The sequence below is a fragment of the Pollicipes pollicipes genome, unplaced genomic scaffold, assembly GCF_011947565.3.
Source record: "Pollicipes pollicipes isolate AB1234 unplaced genomic scaffold, Ppol_2.1 Scaffold_7261;HRSCAF=8764_pilon_pilon_pilon, whole genome shotgun sequence".
NCBI lineage: Eukaryota > Metazoa > Arthropoda > Thecostraca > Pollicipedomorpha > Pollicipedidae > Pollicipes > Pollicipes pollicipes.
The window spans coordinates 61,501,177-61,521,464 of record NW_023597054.1 but is presented as its reverse complement, the minus strand read 5'-3'; the positions used below and the strand labels follow the sequence as shown (position 1 = coordinate 61,521,464).

Genomic DNA, 20,288 nt, shown 5'->3' with positions numbered 1-20,288 from the left:
ACGTTGGATATATCACATCACAATCATAGCAACAACAGCCTCGACGCCCGGCGTTGCGGTCTCCAGGCCGTGCGGCGTCGGCCTCATGGTTGTAATGCTAAGCGATGGCCAATGAGCATAAGAAAAGGATAACGCATCTTAAAGGATATGGCTGGTGAACTAGTTAAATCGGTATGAATGTTTAATGTGGTGCAAAAGTAAGGCAAATTCAACCTTAACTTGAAAAGTGGGGGGGGGGCAGCTAACATTGCTGGCCCCCTCACTTTGAAAAGTGGGGGCCATGGCCCCCTGCCCCCCCCCCCCCCCATGGACAGATATGTGAGAAAATAGCAACGGATCGAAAGTTCAGGGAAACCAGAGACTAAGCTTCTTTCTCCACAGAATGTCTTTTGCAGGGGTTGCAAGTTAGCTCGCCCCGGGGAGGGGGGGGGGGAGGGGGCTAAGCTCGAGCCTGCGGCAATCTCCAAAGTGGCTGTGCCAGTTTCAGGCTCCAGAAGGCTTCACGGAGCTTACTGCCGTCTATTACCATGCTGAAGCCAGTTGTTGCTGTTTTTTAGAAATGCATAGCGCACGTTCCCCCACACACACACGCTCGTGCTTCTCGAGTCCAACCGGATGCGACTTAAGCTCATGATCTGCGGGGCTTACTTGACAGCGGCGCGAGCATGTGGGAGGATATTTGCCGTGAAGCTCTTCTAGCGCGGTTGTCGGGGCCCGGAGTGCAAAAATGTCGTGTGTGGGTACAACTGAAGCCTGCTAGTTTGTGACGGATAAAATATGTATGAGGAATAAAATTGGGAGGTCTGTGCATTATAGGCACAATGCACAGAACTCGTCAGGCATAGACATTTGAAACTTTGGGACTTGAAAAACGAAGTATGCATTTGCGGAACAACGGTTATTTACTAATGAGCATGCACCGTGTCCGAAGCTTTGCGCCAGCCATTGCAGGCATCACATGTTCTGTTCCTTTCATTTCACGTGTCTTCTCGTCCTCACTATCTTCTTGACGGGACTTCTTTTCCGATTGTGCGCTCCTTTTGTTTTTTTTAAACAATGCGCAGCCTTCTTGCTGACCAAAGTTTTAAAATGGAAAGAGAAGGGTTTTCTGCACGTTCGAGTGAATTTTTTACTTGAGGTGGCGCATATAAAATGAGCCAGGATGCTATTGTCTAGCTGAAATGAGTGGCTTTGATATCGTGTTCTCCAGATTTCTAGTGATAGTGAACCAGTGCAAAAGGCACAGCTATACAATGATGCTCTTGCATACCGCTTTGGTCAATGGTCAGTGACAAACGAGCAGGAAAATATATTCCCCCCCGGGCCTAGTAAAAAAACAACTAAATTTAACTTATGTTTTTCGAGTTATGGTTTCTAAGGCCGTTAGGCCACATATGTCGGATGTTTAGATGATTAGTCAATCAACCAATCGATCATTTAATCAACCTATCAGTCAATTATCATTGTGTAGAAAATACCATGACTAGCCCCCACCAATGTTTCATGATCACCACAGATTTCATAAACATTTTGGAACTTGACCTCCGGCCTCATCCGAAGTGTGTTTCTAACTATATTTTGTTTTTGCTTTTGGTTTTTGCTGCTGTTATATGTTGTAAAATTGCACTTTCCACTAGTAAAAACACATTACAGTTAATATACAAAGGTCAGTATTGAATGTATGTGCCGTAGTATTTCATAATCTATTTTTTAGTTACAAAAAGCTCCAAAAACAGGACATTGTACGCCCACCCCTATTAGTAATAACCAAATGCGCCTAGTATCTATGTTTAGCCCTTTCCGGACTGAGCTGTGGAAGGACTGTCCCTTCCACTTGCATGCGGGTACAGATTCGCCGACACCACCTGTCACAGGGTACTGGTCAATGATCTCGGGCAATGACCTCACGACCTCAGGCAGCTGTAAGGACCAAATGCCATGGTGTTTGGAAAAGCAATGCGCTGCGTCGACAAATTATATGCTCTCCGCAATAACACGCTGTACTGGCATCCACTTCTCGCACCTATCGGCAGCTCAACAGTAAGACACTGCAGATATATTGCCTATTTGCCCCTAATGTCCTAATAGGGTCAGCATTGCACACCTGTCGCTCACTCGCAGACTCAATCGTCATTGAAGAAGGCGGCAATTAGAGGTAAAGATTTGATGCATATTCCCACCCGAGAATCTCGTCAACCGAATTAAATGAATTGCATTATCTTTGACTTCCTGTACTGACATAACTGTCACGTTGGTGACGCTTGAGAACACCAATTGTGTCAGGATGCAATGGTATATCTCCTTTATATTAAAGTAAGCGTCATCTAAATTCGCTGTCCAAGAAGTAGAAGCAGCGTTGGACACGTCCGCTGCCGTGTCTGGCTAAAAGTGTTCATGTGGTGGCAGAATTATCCGATGAATTGAAACCACACGACTCAGAAAGCGCGTTCGTCCAGCGTATGGGCAGCAAGTTCTGCTTATATGTAAAGCAAAGTTACTTGTAAAAGCTTTTCGGAATACAGTTATGAAAAATATGCGTTGACGTCACACAAACCAGCCACCCAACACCATACCTTGATTGAGTGGGCCCGTGGAACATCCAACCGTCCATAGCGTTCTAGTATCAGCATCAGTGCCAGCATACTCACGACCCGTTCCAGACAAGTAGATTAACGCCCGCTTCAAGGCAAGTACACTACATGGCGAAAAAGTGCTACACAGCATGGCAAAAATGCCATGACCACAAAGATTAGTATCGACAAGTCGGGGTACAACAGATTAGGCGTCGCGAAGTCACGGGTTGCCACGACCTCACCGCCGTACAAAGCCGCTTCGGGTTCGGGCGGCGGTGATGGTCGGGCGCCAGCGGTTTGGGACCGGGCTGCACGACACAAAAACACCCGGCGAGGCGACGACAGGCAAACAGCTGGTTACCACGCGTCCGCCCTCACCGCCCGGGTGGTGCGCTGTGGCGCAGCAGCACGTGTCGTGAACTGCGAGCGGATAGCAATGGGAGCGAGTGAATTTCTCAGAGCTCTGATGACGCACAGCACCAAGCCAGCGCTCCCACGGTCGGTGAGATGTGATCTCGAACACGGACCTCGAGACTGTCGTGGCCTTGAGACCACGACTTCTTGAACTCGGTTCACATGAGAGGCTGCAGCTCCGTCCTAGACTGGAAACCAGGAAAGAATGCGATGAGCCACATGGCGCTAGATTAGGCGTTTATGGACCTCGGGTGTCAGATAATTATTAAGTTTGCACAGACGAACAAAATCGCATTGCACTGCTTGATACATAGGAGTTGCGTGTTGATCAGAGCCTTCGATTAGTATGTAAATGTAATTACTGCACTGGGTAGTATGAGTTCGGAGTTTCTCTACTGCCAGTCGCCGATTTTCAGTACATCAAAAGGTACTGGTTAAAGGATACTAATCAATAAAAATTGGTTATATCGCCAACACTTCACGTATTATGACCACCGATCTTGTGATCATGTGCACATCTCGTGATGAAAGCACAGCGTGAGAGGCCTATATTAGCAAGATAATAACCAATGTTGGCTTGATTACGTTGTTAAAGCAGCACCACCTGGTATATTAAAGGTCGAAAGCTGTCAGCATGAGAATTCTGAGCTCATAATGCCCAAAAATCTGGAGGTCAAGGCCACTCGTGCCTGTAATGATATTAGGTGACTGGCAAGCGATTCAATTTAGGTTTAACCGCTCGTCTACCCTACGAATGACCTTGTCAAGCGCACATATCAATCACTTTTGCTGGCACAAAAGCTGGGCATAGTTTCGATAGATTTCAGGAAGCGTGTCTTCTTACAGAAAAGCTGTTAGATGGCTTTAAGCTATTGCGATTATTTAAAAAATATAGGTGAGCTTCATTCGTTGTATTGCCGGGCTGGGAAAACAAAAGTGACGGTGCATTTATAAATTATACCGTTCCTTCCGCATAGGCCATTTTTTCCAAGATTGCGCCAGACGTGACCTGAATGATGAGGGTTAAAGGGACTCTATTTTGCGATTCGGAGCTCTCGTATGCTTGACAGTGCTGATGGGATGTCTCACCTTTCCTCTTGGCTACCCTAAGTATAGATTTTGGTCAGTATATGCGCCTTCATTTGGGCGGCATATGCGCCCTCAGTGGTGTACCCAAAGGGGACAATGGTGTCATGCCATCGTGGAGGGTAAGTCAGTCCCTGCTGGAGGCTGCGGGGCTCTTACTGAAAGCCGGAGGGTTCCTCCTCACGGTGGCTACGGGGGACCAAGGAGATCGAAATCCCAATGCTTTTCAGCCGTGGAAGGTGCTCGTGGAACGCCTGTACTGGAAAACAGCGGTCTGGGAAACCAATCGGGTCATTTAAATACCGGAACGAGTAACCGAATCTTAGAAATGACTTAAACTTCAGAGAAAGCATTCAGAGCCACGAAGATCACTAGTGTTAAAGCGGGCCAACTTCCCTCTCGCCCTTGGCAGTGGGGCCACCTCGGTCCGATCTGTCTGCCACTTCTTGGGAACGTCATCGGACGTCGTAATGGTGCCTTTCAATATTAAATAGAACTCGGTCCAGTCTTCAGAGTCAGCTGGCTCCCCCTCCCCCCCCTCTCCATGAAGGGGGAGGTAGCATGATCCCAGTGATCTTTAGGCACGCTTCGTTGATTCATACGACCTCCTCAATGTGCTCGGTCCCTTTATAGGATCTGTCTTTCGGCCCCCTCGTCCACCTCAGAACGAAATCGCCATGTTCGAGGGTCTATCGAAAATCCGGGGAGCGGAGTGAGTGATAGATTACTGTGTCCCGGTTAAACACGGTCTCCCCCTAACGCCGGCTAACGTCGGGTTTTGCTCCCACGCTCTAAAAATCCTAGCGGCTCCACTGACTCCCCCCCCCCCCCCCACCCTCCCACTCCCCGAGGATTTCAAATGATATCACTTGGACTATGGTGGTGCCCGGCCTCATCAAACGTGCATCTTACCGAACGAAATGGTATCAAATACCGTTACGAAAAAGAGCTTGAAACTTTTCAGTGTGTTACCACAGAAATGACGCATTCAGTAAAAGCATGTTTCCAACCGCGCGTGAGGTCACCTGGCATAGTCCGAAGCTATGCGAGGGTCCGACGCACGAAAAAAACATGTCCGCGTGAACGGATCATTAGTCAAACTCTGCCCGCCAAATGAAGGACATACACTACAGGGTGTGGGCCAAGCCTATTTGTATGGGTCCCCAAAAGTGTCCGGCTCCATTAGCTAAGACCTTGGCATCGCGTGCACGACAATCAGTAACAAGTCTCCGGCTGGCTGTATTTCGAGCGTCTCACGTCGCACAAGATGTCTCACTCGCCAATATTCCGACCCATAGCGTGCACGACAATCAGTAACAAGTCTCCGGCCGGCTGTACTTCGAGCGTCTCACGTCGCACAAGATGTCTCACTCGCCAACATTCCGACCCATCCGCTGACATCGAACCAGATGTATGCGGAGCGCCACGCGGTAACAATTGTAACACGTGTGCACAAACACCAAACGGAAATGGCGGCGGCGTCCGGGCTGGCTCCCGCGCGGCAGGGGTTCGCCTGGCGGGCGGCGGCGCGCGGGCGTGCGCCTCGCAGAGCCGTCGCCGGCCGTCTGACCGGTTACGCCCTGATTGGTGCGGGGCACTCCACCCCGCCGGCTCAGGCTGGACAGGTGGCGCGTCGCACACTGGGGAGTCCAACGTGGCAGCAACGACGGCTTCACATCCTTTAGAGAAGGACGTAAACTATGTCGGTGGCATGGGACTGATAGTGCCCAGTGTACGGATACAATGAAGCCATTAACTTCTTAAGACTCCGGGACACCTGCAGAACGCAGCGCTGAGATAAAGAAGTCTTCGTACGCGTGAATCTGACAACATATTTCTCACAGCAGTCAAACTCATGAAATTTAGCATTGACCTTGCAGTCTTGCTTGAGAAACACCGCGCAAACACTTGTGAAGACTGATTCCTATGTGCCGTAGCCTTCGGGCGCCCCGGGCGTTGCCGCCACGCCGTCCTTCTCGCGGGTCTGGGGTCAGAGCGTGCGTGTGAAGACTGCGCGGACGTTAGCTGGCTGCCTGCCAATATCTACAGCGCGTTGTGAAACAAATCGCGTCAGATGCGCCGCGGTTTGGTGAAGGCACCGCCATCCCAAACAACGGAGTGTTTGTTCGCGCGCTGTCGTCCTTGGTTCTCCTCTACCCTATTCGAGATGCAAATGGCCCTGTCTTGTCCGTGTGTTTTTGTTCGGCCACGTCTGGCTTTGATCTTTTGATTGTATTCTTAGATCATCTGCATGGTCTAATTCTCTGCAGACGTTCATGCCAGCTAGTTATTTTTCTTCCTGTATGTTATTCTCCGGCGTCGACGCACCCGTGCCCGTCTAACTACTCAATATCCCATCTGCTTTCACACGTTACAGAAGCACTCAACACTGGAACACAGGTGCATTTCGAACAGCTGCTGACGCATTAACGGCTAGCCTTACAAGCTAGTATCGTGACTACGTGACGACATAAGCGTCCATTGATCTTGCACCAGCGTAGCAACGTCACCGTTAACTTCATCACCCTTTTCGTCCTTTTGCTCTCCTTTTTCCCCCATTCCTCCTCGTTTCATCTCCTTTACTTTCACCATACCGCTCCTTCCCCTCCCGGTAGTTCCTCTTCTCCTTATTCTATCTTCTTCTACTTTATTCTATCCCCCTTCTCCTTCATTATTATATCCTCCCTTCCTTCATTCTGCTCATCACATTCCTCACTATCCCTCTCCTCTCTCCTCTCCTGTCCTCTAACAACTCTGTTCCCTTCTCTCCCCACCCCTCCTCGGCCTGCTCCCCTCCTCCCCGCCCGGCCCCCGTGCCGGTCGCCCGGCGGCCGGCCGCCGCCGCCTCCGCCGCCGCCGCCGCCGCCTTGGCAGCCGTGCCGACGCGGGGCGGAGCAAGGTCGCGCTGCCCACACGCCGGGGCGGAGGTCGCCGACTGGAGGGCCCGCCGGCGCCGCGCGCGCCCGGCTCGCCACGCTGCTAATCGTCGCACCAGTGCTGCGCCGACACCTGCCGCGACTCGCCAGCTCCGCCGCCCTCAGACGCCGAGCCCGGCTCGCCACGCCGCTAATCGTCACACCAGTGCTGTGCCGACACCTGCCGCGACCCGCCAGCTCCGCTGCCCTCAGACGCCGAGCTCCCGGGCGCCGCTGACTCTGACGCGGCGATTCCGAGTCATCCGCGAGTCGTTGACTCAGTGACTCTGACTCAGTGGCTTCGTGACTTGGTGGCTGCTGACCTTGCGACGGCCGCGGGACGCGCGGAGCCCCCTGCCACCGTGTGAAGTCCACCCTCTCCGCACACCTGTGGCATCCCTAAGCGTACGCCGGACGGCGAGCTCCGCGGCGTGTGTGGCGAGCGGACGGCGAGCGTGACGCGGCTCGGCTCGGTCGTCGGCTGCGCGTACGCCGTCGGTGCCAGCGTCGCGCCACCGCCGGAGTGTCCCCCGGGCCCGGGGCGGCGCCTGTGTTACTGTTGGAGGCGCCCCGCGGACTCTTGGCAGCGCGGCGGCGACTTGGCGGCGCGGCGTTTGAGCATCGATCCGCGGCAGACGCCGGTGGTCGAGCGGCGGCGCGGACGTGTCTGCGGCGCTCGTGACCGCCTGCGACTGACCCCGACTGACCGTGACCCACGGAGGTTTGCTGTCACCCCGCGACCGTCTGCAGCCGGCCGAGTGAACACCTGTGACCGCCGGTGATCCGATACTGACCCTCCGTAACCTTTTAGCGACCTCATCGACCCCCGGTGACATTAATGACCGCCACTCACCCTCTGTGACCACTGGTGACCTCCACAACCTCTGAAACATCAACCTGACTCCCTGGTGACCCTCTGCGACCGGACCATGCTGGACACGATGTTGCCGCCGGCGCAGCTGCCGCGCAGCCCGCGGCCGGAACGTCGCATCCGCTCGACCTCGCCGTCCGGCCGCTTCGCGCTCGGGACGCAGCGGGCCCGCAGCCCGAGCCCGCGCGGCCGGCGCCCGGGTCGCGGCCCGAGCCCGCCGAGCCCTGCCGCCGGCAGCCGCGGCCGCCGCGCCAGCCCCGAGGACGCCAAGTGGGAGCGACAGCTGAGTGAGTAGCGCCCCCAGCGACGCGGGCTGGGTGCGGGGGAGGGCTGATGTGTCGGGAGATTGGGGCGTCACGAAGGCGGACATGTACCTGGATGGTGGGGAGGTGACCCGGATCTCGAGTCCTAGATCCCGGATCTTCCGCGTCTGAGAGCCAGCACAAAGGTGCAGACGAGTGTTCTAAATCTTGGATTAGTGTAAAATCTTGCCGCGGGACGCTGTAAAATCCAAGCATGTGAATACCTTGTGTTGAGTACTGTAGATCTAGGAGATAGCTGTATTGCAGTGATCTAATTTTCCACCATTTTGCAATGTATTTTTTCACCTGGCTTTCATTTGAAATGGGGTGGAACACAAATTTGAATATCCGAAGCATGCCGACCTGTCTCATGTTAAAATTACGACCCTCAAGGTCACAAAATGTTGGTCAACTTGTGGCGTTTCTCACACTTTTGCTGTACCATCTGCCACCGTATTCTATATCGCACCAGTAATGCATATGCATGGAATTTTGCATCATTCTGATGTAGCATGGCCGGCTACGAGCTTTTCCGCAAAAAAAAACTGTGAAATTAGCAACACAGTATAAAGCGGTGGTCGTCGGTATATGGTTGGCACAGGATTGCCTAGGAGGTCGGCGCGGGAGTGCCGGATAAGCACGATACTGATCTGGCTATCTGATTACGGTCTCCCAAACTATTTGGTCGCCTTTTTAGAAGGCATGCTTTAAATTGAACACATTCCGGTCTACACTCAAACACCCTTACCTGGTAAAACGCTTTTCATAAAAAAACGCTCGAGAGACTGTGGAATTCATCTGCGCGCTGGGATCCAGGATTAATTGGTGAAGTTTTTGTGATGATCTCGGACATGGACTCTTTTCTGCATGTTGGCGAATGATCTTGCGATGTTAAGTACTCTGTTTGAAGTTTACCGAATGAATTTTCCCTACGCATGTATCAGTTGCAGTTTTATGCAAAGATCATCCAGGGTCCAGGACCATTTTTTATTTTGCCGTATAATATCCCCGAAATGCGTGCTTACCTTTGGAATGGACACTTATGCCTCCTGCGTCCGGGGACAGATGCGCGTGAAGGGACAGGCCAGCAGATAGGCACCGGGGCACAGGTGCCCGTGAAGGGACAGGCCGGTAGATAGGCACCGGGGCACAGGTGCCCGTGAAGGGACAGGCCGGTAGATAGGCACCGGGGCACAGGTGCCCGTGAAGGGACAGGCCGGTAGATAGGCACCGGGGCACAGGTGCCCGTGAAGGGACAGGCCGGTAGATAGGCACGGGGCACAGGTGCCCGTGAAGGGACAGGCCGGTAGATAGGCACCGGGGCACAGGTGCCCGTGAAGGGACAGGCCGGTAGATAGGCACCGGGGCACAGGTGCCCGTGAAGGGACAGGCCGGTAGATAGGTACCGGGGCACAGGTGCCCGTGAAGGGACAGGCCGGTAGATAGGCACCGGGGCACAGGTGCCCGTGAGGGGACAGGCCGGTAGATAGGCACCGGGGCACAGGTGCCCGTGAAGGGACAGGCCGGTAGATAGGCGCCGGGGCACAGGTGCCCGTGAAGGGACAGGCCGGTAGATAGGCACCGGGGCACAGGTGCCCGTGAGGGGACAGGCCGGTAGATAGGCACCGGGGCACAGGTGCCCGTGAGGGGACAGGCCGGTAGATAGGCACCGGGGCACAGGTGCCCGTGAGGGGACAGGCCGGTAGATAGGCGCCGGGGGCAGGTGCCCGTGAGGGGACAGGCCAGCAAATAGGCGCCGGGGGGAGGGGGCAGGTGCAGGTGCCCGTGAGGAGACAGGCCCGTAGACAGGCGCCGGGGGACAGGTGTCCGTGAGAGGACAGGCCGGTAAACAGGTGCCGGGGGACAGGTGCCCGTGAGAGGACAGGCCGGTAGATAGGCGCCGGGGGACAGGTGCCCGTGAGGGGAAAGCCCGGTAGACAGGTGCCGGGGACAGGTGCGCGTGAGGGGATAGGCGCTGCGGGACAGGTGCACGTGAGGGGACAGGCCGGTAGATAGGCGCCGGGGGGCAGGTGCACGTGAGGGGACAGGCCGGTAGATAGGCGCCGGGGGACAGGTGCGCGTGAGGGGATAGGCGCTGGGGGACAGGTGCACGTGAGGGGACAGGCCGGTAGATAGGCGCTGGGGAACAGGTGCACGTGAGAAGACAGGCCGGTAGATAGGCGCCGGGGGACAGGTGCGCGTGGGAACCTCAGGATGCGGTCAGGCTAGTTTCTTCCTTAATGTCGATGCTATGACTCAGCGGCGCGGTGGAAAGCCAAGCAGGAAGTGCTGGCTAGAGGAGGACGAGGAGGAGGACGTTTATGAAATGGGGAGCATGAGGGGAAGGGGCGAGAGCACAGGAAAAGACTTACAAAGCGTAGTGAACGTATCAAAATGTTAGCAGATTGGGATGACAGAAATGAGAGAAGAACGCGGAAAAGAGGAAAAGAGAGTGGATGGGCAGGAGAGTGAAGAAAAAAATGCGAGAGAAGTAGATAAGAATAATTTGCCTGGCAACTGAATTTTGGCAGTTTTCTGTCATTTCGTACATCCAAACAAGCATACGCATGTCGGATGCACCAACAGCAAACGGTGACGCGCATACAAACACCCAGGTGCATGTGAGCAGCTCCGCCCTGTATTGTCACGCATTTGCAGTCCTAGCACCGATATACACAAGCACACACCGCAGAAAACCTGTTCTCTGTCGTCGTAAAACCCGACACACCTTTATCGCGTCCCGTCTGGCCGCTATTGACTCCAGGGCCACCGTGCAAAGCGGCCGGGTCGATTGGTCCCGCGCCAAATAGGGCCTGATCCGGCTCCTCCCGGAGAGTCTCCGTGTGTAGGTGGCGCCACTGATGCACGTGACCGGCAGCCTGACATTGGGTAATGGTCCATGTGACGTCGGGCTGTCAGTGACGTCACACGGGAATCACTCTGTCAGCTGTTCGAGAGGTCAGAGTTGTCGGCGGTGCCAGCTCGGCACAGTTCCGAGGCGCCAAGTCGGGCAATGGCTCATGGGACGTCAGGCGGTCGTTCAAGGTTTATGGATGTCGCAGAATTTCATAGCTGCGGCCTGTTTGCGGCGCTGAATACGGTAGTGAGATATTCGGGAGTATTTTTGGCGGCTGTGCTGATGCCAAAACTTTCACCGTTTGACACCGCTTAAATGGATTTAGGATTCCAGCTGTGATGAACGACACCAGCAAACGGTTGCAGCTGCGCCCGATCACTTCAAAGCTGCCGCGAACGCAGCATGGGAGCGGAAAATCCTTTCAAAGAGTCACGTTGAAACCATGATTAGGTAGATGTGCTCGTAGGCAACGTTCAGCTTTTTACAATCGGGTGGGGTGCGCTCCTTGCACGCTTCTTGCTGATATTGATCCCGCAGCTTGATAGCACCCTCAACTCATTTGCGTGCTGAGGCTCCGAATGGATGCATGTGTGACTTCGGGTTCAGAGTACCTGCTAAGTAAAGCTTATTGCGTGCATCCTTAAGCCACCACCCCAGTCGTGCATCCTAGTCCATCGGATAGTTTCGCCTCCGCCCTTTCGCCAGGCAGACCGGTGGAGGGCTCCACGTGCCTCACGACGCTGCAGCGCGGCGGCCTGAGCCTGGGTTCATTCTCATTGGCCTGTCGCCAGCTGACCTTTATCTGTCAGGCAAAGCAAACAATGCGTCCACTCTGGAACTCATACCCAGTGCATCTGGATAAAAGAGCCGGCATTTCTCTCCCAGGCCGCGGAGCCCGGTCGGGTAGACGATGGTGCTGGCGGTGTGTCAGACGAGCTGGCGTTACGGACCGCATCAGGGAGTTGAGTTTGAAGATTCCTGAGCATGCTTAGATAGAAGAGATACAGGCGGCACATTCGTCTGGAATGCACTCATGCGTTATTGGGGCACACATGTATGTAAATCCACACGGACGCTGCAAGTCACATGTTACAAGGATTCCGAGATCGCAAAACATGATCCGTCCAATTGATTAGTGCGCAAATGTGAACGCTAACGAATGGCTGACTGTGGCTAGACCCCGGGGGTAACACACATCTGCAACACCTGTACACCGTCTGAACGTCATCCAGACATCAGAAAGGGCGGATGGCTGACATCTGAACAGCTGCTAACTAATCTCTTACATCTGGACATGTGGGAGCACGTGTTTATGTTTGTGGATAACAGTGCGTAGCTGCAGATGGGGGCGGGTCGCTAATAACTCCATAGTCGAGAAAAAATCGCGAACGACAGGATTGACGGAATCGCCTGGACATCTGGACAGGTGAAACCAGTTCCCGATAGCATTACAGACAAGAGTGGGTGGCAGATATATAAACGATGGGAGCGGGACGGCTGACATTCCATCGAGTGTGGACCAATGAGATGAAAACGAACGGGAGACGGCGGACATCTGAACGTACGGGGTTGGGCGGACATCTGGACGGGCAGGGGCGGGGCGGACACCTGGACGGGCGGGGGCGGGGCGGACATCTGAACGTGCGGGGGCGGGGCGGACATCTGAACTGGCGGGGGCGGGGCGCGGGGCGGACACCTGGACGGGTGGGGACGCGGGCGGGGGCGGGGCGGACACCTGGACTGGCAGGGGCGGGGCGGACATCTGAACTGGCGGGGCGGGGCGGACACCTGGACCGGTGGGGATGGGGGCGGGGGCGGGGCGGCCGTCAGCACATCGGAGGACAACCGGCCGATCGAGGTCACCACCAGCAGCTGTCTGGCGACGAGGCTTGGCTGCCAGCGCGAGAGCGCCGCCACCCACCAAACACGCAGGAAAGACGTCTGGGAAGCATTTCCCCTGTACTGATATCAGTGTACAAATAATCTGTACTGTATCTGTACGGACTGTACCGTACTGTATCTGTACTGTATCTGTGCAGTTATCTGTACAGACTGTACAGATAACCATTACTGATATCAGTGAAGGAAATCCAGCGGAACGGGCCTGCTGTTGTTCTAGGATATCTGTGTGCAGTGTTTATTATCAACAGTGGGACATCCGATAAGGCAGTTTGATTTTCGCAGCCGACATTCGAACGAACAACGATTCCGAAGCTCTACACCGCTTCTTTTAGCTCGCCGGCTAAACTTTGCTGCCGTTTGAAGTCGCTGATATGTTATTCTGAATAGCACTGCTCTTTTTTGTGTCACTCACGGTGTATCATCTTTGACAGCTTTGTCGATGAAGCCCTTCGCGGTGTATGAATAGCTTTGTTTGATAGTGATGGGGGGGGGGGGGGGGCGTCTAGCCAGGCGTGAGGCATCGACCATCGCTTATAAACGGAGCAGCCGTCCTGCTGATCCAGTGGCATCGCCTCTGAATAGGCGGATGTAAACTTTACCTCGCCCGCATCGTCCTGGTCGTTTGGCCCGATCCATTTAAACTTAGCTCAGGGCCGCCCGGTCGTCCGCGGCCGCCACACCTCTATTTCTTTTGACACGCTGTGGGACACTGCAAGCCAGCACCGCTGCAAGTCAGGAGCGAAGCGGACGCTGGTTTGAAGGTCATTAGCCTTACCCATTAGCATCAATATTAGCCAGGGATATAACTGCGCCCCCACCCCCCACCCCCCGGCAATGCCTCTGTAAATGACGCTCATGTTGCTGAACTCCTCTCTCCACCACCTCACTCTCTCTGGCTCCTCGGCGTGCCATGTCGGTTTACTTCATTGACCATCGATAGGTCTCTGTGTGCCAGTGCATTCACGCCGCTCAGTGGTGACTCATATCCTTCCTCCTTCCTCCTGCCCAGAACAACCCCGCCCCCTTCTAAGCCCCGTCCCGCCCCCACCCCGACCGCCTCCCCTCCCCACCCAGAGGCCGCCACGTGCATGCACCGTGCACCCGACGGTCTGCGGTCCCCGCCAGGGTGCAGCGGAAGCGGCGGCGATTGTAGCTTCCGTGGCGTCCCTGTCGGCGCCAGTGCCAGTGACAGTGGCAGTGACGGCCGGCCAGCCAGCCGTGGGCGCAGCGCACTCACCGCGTATCACGCCCGATAACGCCCCGCCCCGCGCCGAGGAGCACCCCCGAGAGACCGGCGAGGCACGCGGCAAGGCGCGTGTCGGTGTCCCCGGAAGGCGTCCCGCGGGTGGTGTCGGTGTCCGCCGAGCGGTGTCGGTGATACGGCGTGCGGCGGTGACGAGGTGCGGTGTCGGTGGCGGACGGAGCGACGCGGACGGAGCCGCGGTGACGACGGAGCGGCTGGAAGCGAGGCAGCGACTGCGGCTGGTCGACACTCAGGTCTCGCCACCAGCCGCCTGAGTCGAACGCCACGGTCCGAGTCAAGCAGATTGGCCTCATCGCGGCCTAGCGCGCGCCGCTCCTGCAATCAGCTCCGATGGCCGACTACGAGTTTCTGGAGCCGCGCGGCCTTGACCTCGCGAGTGGGCGGCCGCCGCTGGCGCCGACCAAGCCCCCGCGGCTGCACAGCGTCGGTGACCTGGTGGATCCCCCGCGCATCGCCATCACCGCCCCCTTCGACACCCAGAGGGAAGGACGGGATCTGCGCGAGACCCCGCGCCAGCCCGACACCGTCGACCGGCTCAAGCTGGCCGGCTCGTTCGACTCGCTCGACTCGGAGACCATGGTCTCCGTGGGGGAGATGGCCGACTTAGGTAGGCGCTGTGATCTTAGAGCAGAGGAGATGGTGGTCCTGGAGAGGGACTCAAGTGACTTATGGACTATGAAAGCCTTGGGCGTGCGATGTTCGGGGTGAGCCACCGGCTCAGTAAACAAGCTCATGGGATTATCGCAGGCTAAGATGGAGTCAGGGAAGTTTACGGAAAGACCAAAAGGGCGAGCCTCTCTGTAATCCTTCGTCATGTTGGTATGCCTTGAAGTCCTCATGACGTGAACGGAATGTACCGATGCAACTGAGGTCTGTTGCAGGAAGTAATCCCTAGGGAATAATGGCCTAGGACTTGGGTGTCACTTCTCGTAGCCCTGTTCAAAGCGCACAGTACGGTTAAGCTACATAGGTGATCATATTGCGCGGTCCTAGCATTGCCACAGTGACAGTTGGAGGACTGTGATAAAATGATTGTTTTCGCTTTTGCCCAAACAAACGTGCGAGTGCTGTTCAGGCTCGTTCTCCATCAAAGACTGTTACGTAAAACATATCCACATCCACTTCGCCCATATTTACTGCCCATATCCACTTCGCCAACGAATATGAGCCTACTTATGCCCTTGGTCGTTCGCGGCGGTGGAAACACTGCCCCCACATTGCAGAGCCACTGGGTTCCGGTCATATACTGAAACTATCTCGACATGTTTCCGGGAAACCCAGCACAGTGCAGGATCTGTAAATAAAGACGGTGAGCGTAAGCAGCGTAATGTTCTAAAGAAAGTACCAATCCTAAATCCCCCAAAAATGTCTACAGCGATAATAAAATGGTGAATGAAAGCGGCTGCCGGTACTTCCCATGTCCCTATTTCCTGGGCCTGATGTTAGTGTCATTATGGCGTCTAGATGATATTGTTTAATTATTATAAAATTTCCTGCGTGCGTTAGTTCGACTGCGTGTAGGAAAATGGATATGCACAATTCTAAGTCAGCACGGTGCCAGAAGTGCAGGACGTTATGTTGATGACACAGGCCTGCAGTGCTAGCTGCTCCGTGAAGGCAATGATATTGTCTAAGCTGCCGAGAGGTAAATTCTCCGGTATTAACTTGTCATCATCTGCAGCGGGACAATTTTCTCCTTAATCGCAGACGAGTAATGTTGGCATACCCGTTCCGTGTGTGCTATCAGACCCACGATTGCATCAGCCCGTTCATATGATCAAGACAGCATCTGAACTCGGCCGCCCCGCCGCAGATCATTGGGATAATGCCTGTTCCCTACTGTGTTATTGCGATCCCGATAGGGGTTTTCGGCGTGGTCGGGGTAATTCGGGGTTATTGATCAAGGCTACGGGGCCATTGCTTGACTGATGTGATCTGATGGTATTGCCTTGCATAAAGATTTTGTGGTGTGAGTAATTTAAGCATTTAAGTGCCTAGGCTATCTCTTTTAGCTCGCACTTTTATTTCTGGCCATTTGAGAATTGCAGCTGGCATGATCAATTCACTCAGAACACCCTGGGGCATTGTGCATATTCTGCAAAAAAACATGGCTCAGGGTGATATCATGCAACCAAACTACCACGCCATCTCTGAAAATTTGCAGGCACTTCTTTCCAGAAGTGATGTTTTTTCAGCGTTGCTTGGCAACAAATGGTGACTTTGGCCATGATATCACAATGCGACCCACAATGATGCGGGTTATTTTTGATGAGTGGATGACATTGTTAATGTAAAATGAAGTTGAGGACCCCCGATGGTTTTGTGCGCCAATTCGAGTCTAAACACGTTTCTATTCACTCAGATAGCTCCATGTATTACACTTCAACATTTTGCTCCTGGGCTTTAAGGTAAACTTGACCCAGCCAGGTCGGGTTTGAGTTTGTTGGGCGCAAAGCTATCTACTGGTCTTAGTTGTATGACTTCAGTTCAGTTTGCACCATTGCATATTGCCACCCTCGCCAATGACGTAAGTGAAAAAGCTTGCACTTAATAAGGAACGAAAGTGGGAGTGCGCCTTTGCAGACCATCACGAATATCAGTAGGTATGTATTTCAGTAGTTTCCACTGTTTCTACAGTGTAACAGTGTTTCTACAGTGTAAAGTACACCTTCTTCACCCAACATTAAATGTTTTATTTTTTATCAAATCAAAGTTATAAAAAACGGTCAAAGGCTTAAACAACGCAACCAGATTTTAAGCATGGCAGTCACCATCCGTATGTTGCTGTTTGCCAGCAACGGATAGCGGCAAAACAGAATCACAAAGCAAGATGTTTAAAAGACCCGAATAACTCGACGTGATGAATGGTGGCTGAGCTTGTACGCCGTTCACGGCATGAAATCGATGTCTTACGTCGAAAGGTCGGTCTCCATGTATTCTGCTGGGTAGTAATAAAACTTTTAAATCCAAATCGGCATCGCAGCCCCTCATCAACCGTAGATTACTTACGAAAAAATGTGGGCACGAAGTCTACTGAGCAAGCATTGTTGCCACGTATAGATAGCCCCAGTAGAATAAAAAAAAATATGAAAGCCTCAGTGAACGATGCTGATTAACATATTTCATAGTGTTGAATAAGGGGTCGTGTGGAAGAATGCATTGAAACTAGTTGGTAACAATAAAATGCCTTCTTCGAAACTGCTTTGAGAAAACGGGAGTTGCGCTACGAACGGTACACACCCTATCTTGAAACGCACGAGCTCCGTGAGGTTTTAGCTGTGAAGTGTTGCACTTCCTTAGTGTCGCATATTTTGACGGATTTGTGTTTAACATGCAAAGAACTGGTGTTCAGGCTTCACGTGGAACTGGTGTTTAGAAGAAAAATACCAGTCACACGAGAACTGACGCCTAGAGTGATACATGCCTAAGGTACCACTAGCACATAGAGGACTGGATTGCGGGATCACTCCTATATCACGTATTTGGCGCGGGGTCACTCGACAATGAGGTCGTGACTCCAGGGACGGATCAAATAACGTGTCGCACCACTTGGACAGTATTTCCTAGGACCCTGTGCAGCTTGCCATACAGAGGAAGCTGGTAAACCAGAGCAAATGAGCCTTTGAACAAATAGAGGAGATATTGTAATCTCGTCGTGACTCAGTGTCATGTGCGCATATACAACGTGGATAAGACCACATCTGTCGGCCTTCCCGCCATCATTCACCATTCTCTATGAGCGCTCCCTTATGGGTGTATAGTTGATATTTGTAAATACCGAAGAGGTCGCAGAAAAATTTGTTTCCGCGGTATCCAGCTGCACTCATCATTGAAAGACGCCAAGTTTTTGCTACGTGATCGCCGCCAGCCTCATGATGAGTTTTGGCCGCCGTGTAAAGAGGCGAAATAAATATCCGGACTTGCCTAATGTGGTTAAAAGGCCTCACGAAAGGAAACATGGTGGTGTTGATGGTGGTATGCGGGCCAGTCGTTGGCTTTCATGGGCAGGGCAATAATACAAGATGTGCAAATTTCCAAGGTGTCTCTGGGCACCATCGATATCTCACCTCATGTATCACGTCACAGATATATGTCTGATGACCCTTGACCTGCCTCGTCGTCTCAAATTCGTCCACACCGGTCGCCTTTCAAGCGATTAAGAGGAATGAGAGGCACTCCTCTTACAGTCATATCTTGCCGATGGAGATCCCACGAGTCTGCCTCAGACCGCCTGGTGTCCAAAATCCTCCAGCGTCCGGCTCTCGCCCCCACCTGAGCACCAGTGTTCTCCGCCCGGCGGTCGGTGCCTCTGATGCTGACGTTGACGTTCTTGCAGACGCGCTGCTGGCGGATCTTCAGAGCACTATCGGCCCGACGGAGGCCGCAGGCGGCGGCAGCCGCCACTCCTCGCCGTCCCGCGCCAGGGAGGTCCCGTCACCACTGCCCGCTGTGAGTACCAGATCCGGCGGGACTCCTCCGTCCCGTGTCAGGGAGGTCCCGTCACCACTACCTGCTTTGAGTACCAGATCCGGCGGGACTCCTCCGTCTCGCGCCAGGGAGGTCCCGTCACCATTGCCCGCTGTGAGTACCAGGTCCGGCGGGACTCCCCCGTCTCGCGCCAGGGAGGTCCTGTCACCACTGCCTGCTGTGAGTACCAGATCTGGCGGGACTCCTCCGTCTCGCGCCAGGGAGGTCCCGTCACCGCTGCCCGCTGTGAGTACCAGGTCCGGCGGGACTCCTCCGTCTCGCGCCAGGGAGGTCCCGTCACCACTGCCCGCTGTGAGCACCAGGTCTGGCGGGACTCCTCCGTCTCGCGCCAGGGAGGTCCCGTCACCGTTAGCTGCTGTAAATACCAGGTCCGGCGGGACTCCTCCGTCTCGCGCCAGGGAGGTCCTGTCACCGTTACTTACTGTGAGCACCATGTCCGGCGGGACTCATCCGTCCCGCGCCAGGGCGGTCCTGTCACCACTGCCCGCTGTAAGTATCAGGTCCAATAGCAAGGTTCTCCAAATAAGGTCCTCCGTCCACCGCCAGCTCATTTTTTGCTCCTTTTCACCACAAGTATTGTTCTCAATCAGTGTTCTCCCCAAGTGAACGTCACCCAGATTTTCTCCAAGGTTCAGAAACGGGCTGTTTTTATCTGGGGATTGGTATGACACCCTCACCCCCAGTCGCCCCACACCCCCACCCACCCACCCCATAGATCAGCCCTCGTTCCGGTGAAAAGTGACGTTTGGGCCAGTGGCTCAGTTTCAGTGGGCGGTTTCCAGCGAATGCACGTTTATCTCAGCGAGCGACATTCACGCTCTATAAATTGATATAGCTAGATAGCTCTATAAATTGTGACGTTATGACGAGTTCCAGGGTCACACTATGGCGGGCGATGTCTGTGCTTAAGTACATTTGCGGTGGTCCTCGTTTTTAACCTTGCTATCGGAGAGTGGAGTGCCCCGAATACCAGACATTGTGTATGCACTTTGATAAGCACATGAAAGGTCTCATGATCTGCTGATGACCAACTTGCAGAGCTGGGGCTGATACTGCGTAGTGTCATCTGACTGGGATGGCATGCAGGGGACCATCCCGATAAAACATGGGACGGCTGCATCGTGACACTTCCACCCTCCCCTCACCCTCCGCTCGAGCAGGCGTCGAATCGACCCTGTTTACCATACGCACCAGCGCCGTCAGCGCTGCATTACCGCAGTGCTTTCTACACCCGCGATGATGTGTTACCAAAGTGCTGCATCACCGCCGTGCCGTATCACTGTTGCTGCATCGCTGTGGTGTCGACTCACCATGGTGCCGATGGAAGGCCGGCCGCACCATCGGAAAACTCACGTGGTGACTCAGAGAATGTCCGCTCCGATAGCGGTACACCGAACTGGGCATGAGGCCACCCCACGTTCGTCATTCGTCTGGCTGACTCAGCCGAAGAAAAATGGCTGCTGTCGACCGAATGCTGGGAGCACTCGCCACTCTGTGAGCCTGTTTTCGCCATCGAGCGGGTTCGGATTTATTTCATCTCGAGTGTTTGTGGTTGTCCGTTGGGTCAAAATCAAATGGAACCAAAGCAGAACGCCCGCCATTCTCTTACTATCGCA

The 20,288-nt window shown here is 54.2% G+C and overlaps 1 protein-coding gene across 3 annotated transcripts in view; it reads left to right on the top strand.

Annotated features, from left to right (window-relative positions):
* The first annotated feature begins 8,083 nt into the window (after positions 1 to 8,083).
* The window catches only part of LOC119112189 (paxillin), a 38,005-nt gene continuing 25,800 nt past the window's right edge, over positions 8,084 to 20,288 (top strand). The window contains exons 1-2 of one of the 3 annotated variants that reach the window (XM_037236263.1): positions 8,084 to 8,146; positions 18,521 to 18,633. Coding sequence is in view for 1 of the 3 variants with exons in the window: in XM_037236260.1 (XP_037092155.1) it covers positions 14,515 to 14,791; positions 18,521 to 18,633 (390 nt within the window). In the remaining 2 variants the exon portion in view is untranslated. Of the gene's footprint in view, positions 8,147 to 14,113; positions 14,792 to 18,520; positions 18,634 to 18,944; positions 18,964 to 20,288 lie in introns of those variants that run through there. The other 2 variants (XM_037236260.1, XM_037236262.1) reach the window with 2 other exon arrangements.